Source organism: Mandrillus leucophaeus, unplaced genomic scaffold (assembly GCF_000951045.1).
Source record: "Mandrillus leucophaeus isolate KB7577 unplaced genomic scaffold, Mleu.le_1.0 Scaffold67, whole genome shotgun sequence".
Lineage (NCBI taxonomy): Eukaryota > Metazoa > Chordata > Mammalia > Primates > Cercopithecidae > Mandrillus > Mandrillus leucophaeus.
This window is the reverse complement of record NW_012107252.1, coordinates 2,593,423-2,598,823: the sequence shown is the minus strand read 5'-3', so window position 1 is coordinate 2,598,823 and position 5,401 is coordinate 2,593,423. Positions and strand designations below refer to the sequence as shown.

The 5,401-nt window shown below is 44.1% G+C and overlaps 1 protein-coding gene across 1 annotated transcript in view; it reads right to left on the bottom strand.

Annotated features, from left to right (window-relative positions):
* Nucleotides 1–471: 471 nt before the first annotated feature.
* CFAP57 (cilia and flagella associated protein 57) overlaps nt 472–5,401 on the bottom strand; it is an 89,633-nt gene continuing 84,703 nt past the window's right edge. The window contains exon 23 of the mRNA XM_012001914.1: nt 472–853. Coding sequence (XP_011857304.1) covers nt 639–853 — 215 coding nt within the window. The 3' untranslated portion in view covers nt 472–638. The remainder of the gene's footprint in view (nt 854–5,401) is intronic.

The window sequence follows — 5,401 nt, the reverse complement described above, 5'->3', positions numbered from 1 at the left end:
TACAAAAAATTAGCCGAGTGTGGTGGTGGGCAACTGTAGTCCCAGCTACTCAGGAGGCTAAGGCAGGAGAATGGCATGAACCTGGAAGGCGGAGCTTGCAGTGAGCCGAGATCGCGCCACCGCACTCCAGCCTGGGCGACAGAGTGAGACTGTGTCTCAAAAAAAACAGTCCTTAGAAAGCCTCGCTGCATTTCATGAAGGAGACAGGAATGAGCAGGCTTTGGTCCTTACTGAGCTGGCAGAGGAGAGGCCAGGCGAGGAGCAGCAGGCAGCCCCATCCGCAAGGCCCGAAAGAAAGGGTGGCAGGAAAGCCAGCCCCAAGTCCAGTGTGATCTCTCAGTGCCAGGCAGTCCTGTGCCCAGACAGGGACAAGCATAGGTGGCTTCAGATGAGCTGGAGCGCCCAGTCCTCAGCCTCCCTTCTTTCCCTCTCCTGGCCTTGGCCTTCCAGCTAAGCAGAAGTTAGACAAGGTGTAGGCAAACATCTTTATTCTGTGTCCCAGATTCCCCAGGGCAGGAGAAAGAGGTTGCTGGGGTCAGTGCTGCAGGGACCATACAGAGTCCAACCGCAAATCTGGCCTGGGGACAGACACGCTGTGTTTGTTCCGGTTGTGGCTGGAGATGGCTCACCAGAGGGGGTCAGTTGGTCTTCACCTCTAAGTCTACCTCAGAGTTGGAGAGGGAAGGAAGCCGAACTCCAGCAAGGGTGTGGAACCCTGTGATCTGCTCTTGCTCTTGGATCTGGTCTCTGAGGCGCTGGATTTCTAGGCGCTGCATTTCGATGATCCTCCCAGTTTCTTCTTGCTCGTTCAACCTTGCGGTGGGAGCCGTGCTGAGCATGTCCCTGCTGGGTTCTGTGAGGGACAGCAGGACTCATGTGGACCTGTCCATTGCACTGCTGCAGAGCCGATCCTCCCCTCCTCCCTCCCTGCTTCCTCAAACATTTATTGGGCACCTACTGTGGAGCCCACACTCAATCCCAGATGCCAGAGGTACAGAGACAAGCCATTTTGCCGTCTCGCAGAGAGATGGAGAAGTGAAGCAGCATACTTTAGAGTGATGAGGTGAATACTGAGAACCACCCCAGCCCAACCCCTCTCCTAAGCCCCCAGATCCGCCTGCACAGAGGCCCCCACCCACGGAGGCCACCCCTTCTCCCATTCTCCACATCCTAGGCAAGATGGCACTCTTCTGCTGACCTATGTTGGCTTCTGAACTGCCAGTCTTTCTCCTTGTGCAAAACCCCTGCTCCTGGAGACAGACCGCTTCCTGCCTCTCCAGGTGTGTCCACTCGTATCCTGTTCCTTGAAGACTTTCTTCCCGAGTCATCCTCCCTGTCTGAGGTGCTGGCATCATCCTGGGCAATGGCAGTGTCCACCAGGGTCCACGGCTCACCGCTGCCCCACAAGGCTGAACTTGCAGCGTTAGTGACCTTGGCCTCCACGCCATGCCAGCACCCACTCCTGTGGCTTCCCCTCCCTTGTCACCTGGATGCCATGCTTTAGGTCTTTCACTCTAGCACTGTTCTCTGTTTTCTGACCACAACTGCTGTAACTACTCTATGCATGTCACACATGATCCTGGACTAAACTGAGACCCCCCTCTTCCTGGACAACTCAATTTCTTGCCTACCAAATGGGCTCTTTTTAGATTTACTCCCTTTTCTGGCCAGCTAGACCCCAGTGAGTTTCTTCCTCCATCTTCCCAACAGCGCCCTCAGTGTTCTAGTTGCCTTGTCCTCCTGTCCTATGCGCCCTGCTTGGGATCCACTGGGCTTCCTGGATTTGATGATAGGCATCTTTCATCAATTCTGGAAAAACTGTCGGCTGTGCCTTATTGTAATGTTGCCTCTCCTCATTCTTTCTTTCTCAAACTTCAATTAGACATACATTGCTTTATCCCACTCTCTCCTCTTTGTCTTTTACTATATCTTTATCTCTCTGAGCTGCAATCTGGGCAATTTATTCTTTTAGCTCACAAATTCCCCCTTCAGATGTGTCTAATCTACTGTTCAATCTGTCCATTGAGCTTCTAATTATAATAGTTTTCATTTCTAGAAGTATTATTTGGTTCCTTTTCAAATCTGCCTATGCAATTTTGGAAGACTTTTGCTTTTTTGTCTTATTTTCAAATTCCTTTTTTATTTTTTCAGACATGAAATTTTCTTATTTTAATAATCATACGAGCTGTGGGTCTTTGTTGGTTTTATTCTGTAGTTTGATTTTTTTGTTGATTTTCACTCCTGGCGGTTTATTTTTTCAAGTATTTAGTGACTTTTGATTGTGAGCTCATGTTCCTCAGAATATTATTTATGGGAATTCTTTGAAGCCCGTATTTAAAATGTACTCCTCCAGAGAAAATTTGCATTTGCTTCTGCTTGGGGCCTAAGGACACTACTACTGTGGGGTCCTTTTAAGGTAAATTTTCAGCTAAGATGGCCTTGAGACACAAATTGAATGCAAATTCTAGACTAAAACTTGTCTGAGTAGGGACTTTTGGTTAGAAGTTGTCATGCAGAGACCTTGTCTCAAGTTTTTTCTTTCCTTCATCCAGAGCCAAGATTGACACAAACACTTTCTCACCCATCTTCTTATGCAAGGTAAGTTTTCTCCTCTAGTCAATCTTTAGTTTCCTAATTCATTCTATTTTGCTTTGACTCTTTCTTTTTTTTTTCTTTCTTTTTAAAACAGAGATCCTTGTCAGTTTTCCCATATGCATAAGGGAAGAAAAATAAAAACGTGCCTGCAACAGTAAACTGGAAGGAAAGCATGGTTTTCCTAATATTTTATTAATTTATTTATGAAAGTTATATATGCTTGTAGTCAAATAACCCTATAAGGCTTATTACAAATAACAGTATCTCTTGTTCTACATTCCACTCAATTTCTCAATCCTCAGAGGCAACAATTTCAATTATTTTAGCTAATTCTTTTGATATCTACTTCCACACTCTGCTTTGATTAATGTGCTTACATTGCTTCTTTGATTTATCATTTTTAGGCATTATCTATTGACTTCTCTCTTGAAAGACGAGGATTTAGCTTTCCTTCAGCACCCTCCCCTGCCCCTGCATACTTCCCATCCTTTCATCCTCCCAATTTTGAGTAGATCAATAGTTAGAATTTAATTATGATTAATATAACTGCTGGTCACAGTTGAGCCATGTAGTATACAATGATTCATTTCTCTTTTCCATACAATAATTTCTGTTCCCTGAAGTTAATAATTGCTTTGTGTTTTCATTTGCAAAATTTTATTTTTATTTTTTAAAATTTTATTTATTTATTTATTTATTTTTTATTTATTTTTGAGATGGAGTCTTGCTCTGTTGCCCAGGCTGGAGTGCAGTGGCACCATCTCGGCTCACTGCAACCTCCACCTCCCAGGTTCACACCATTCTCCTGCCTCAGCGTTCCGAGTAGCTGGGACTACAGGCGCTTGCCACAATGCCTGGCTAACTTTTTGTATTTTTGGTAGAGACAGGGTTTCATCATGTTAGCCAGGATAGTCTCGATCTCCTGACCTTGTGATCCACCCACTTCGGCCTCCCAAAGTGCTGGGATTACAGCCGGCCTCATTTGCAAAATTTTATATGTCCATATTGCTAATGAAACTGTCTCAATAGTCCCATAGACAGTTGTTTTTGAATAAACATAGAAATTGACCCTTCTGCTATTAAAACCTGAAACCTGTATTTGTTTTATCTGAGTTCCCTCTTCAGGAAAGGACCTTCAGGCTCCTTAAAAAGGGAATGTCAAAGAACTGAAACTCACCAGATCGCTGCACTGGGTGGCCCTTGGCTCCTCCCTAGTTCTTGTTTTCTTACCCATGTTACATTTCTTCCCTGCTATATAAACCCCCAGTTTTAGTCAGTAAGAGATATGGATCTGAGACTCAGCTCCCATCTCCTTGGCTACAGCACCTGATTAAAGCCTTCTTCCTTGGCAATACTTGTCCTCCCAGTGATTGGCTTTCTATGCTGTGAGCAGCAGGACCTTGACCAAACCCCTGGTGTTTCAGTAATATATTTTGTTTCCTTGATCAGGAACGTCTTGCTTGTGGCAGCTTGGCTGCTGTGGGCTGGGAGTCTCAGAAGCCCTCCTAAGCAGCTGCCCATCTAATTTTGGCTGGAGGTGAGTTTCCATCTCTCTCTGGCCCTGCCATAGCCAGCCCCAACTTTGTTCCTGATTGCCTTGGAAGAACTGCCTTTGAAATTTGACATCTGTACCCAGACAGGTGAGTGTCCTTTGTGGGTCCAAACAGCAGGATCTGCTTCTGTCAATTTGGGAAATTTTTAAAGGAATTTCCATTTGTAGGTGGAACAAGCCCAACGGACTGAGAGGGAAGCACCCTGACTGTTTCAATACGGACACTCTTGGGGACTTGTTTGTAATTGTGTGTTGCGTCCCAGCAAGTGAGTGTCTCTCTTGGGTACCAGACAGTGGGATCAACTCCTCTCAATTTGGGAAATTCCTTATGGAATTTCCATTTGCAGGTCGATCAAGCCCAACCAGTAGAGAAAGGAAGCACCCTGACTGTTTCAGTTTGGACACTAGGGGCTTGTTTGTTGCTGCAGCAGTTGGATAATGTTTTGGTGATTGTGTGTGTTTGATATAGTCATGGGAAATCAGAATGTAGCCAACTTGATATTCTTTTGCAATACTGTTTGGCCCCAGTCTTGTTTGGAATCTGGAGTTTGCTGTTGAATGGAAAAGTGGGATGGAGTTGCATGTATCCAGGCTTTTGTGCTGCTGTTGTAAGCAGAGTTGGGCCTGGTTAATGTGTAATGTTTTCCTTTGGTGCTGTTTAGTTAGCCCCAGTGTTCTCTGGAGTCTAGGGAAGTTTGACCTTTAAAAATCAAACTGCCATGGAAACTGCTTTACCCAAAATTTCAGTTCACATTCTTCATTGGATTAACTATTGGGGCAAACAACGTATAACTATGTAAAACCAGTGAGCTTGTATTGGCATTTCATGGCTAGAGTTCCAAGGTAAAAGTTACTGGATTTTCGTTTGTGTGTGTGTCTACATGTCCATTTGTATGTGTTTATTTGTATGTATACTTATTGTTACATGTTGTGTCTACCAAGTTGGCTTATAGGTAAAAGAGCACTCGTACATTAAGTAAAAATGTCCAAGCAATTTTCAAGTTCACATGACTTAACGTTAATCTTTACTAAACAAACTGGCTTTAAAATTATTTGTAAAATGAAAATAGAAATGTCTTCAGAATTGTCAGCATACATTTTTGTTTGGGTTTTTTATACGTCTCTGCTAGATATTCTGAGGTTTCAGTGTTCGGCATAGAAGGTTATAAAGCTATTAATCTCACCAAAACAAAATGATCTTGGTTTATATGCCTTCTTTGACAGATAAGACTAATTTAATGTTGTTACGTGAAT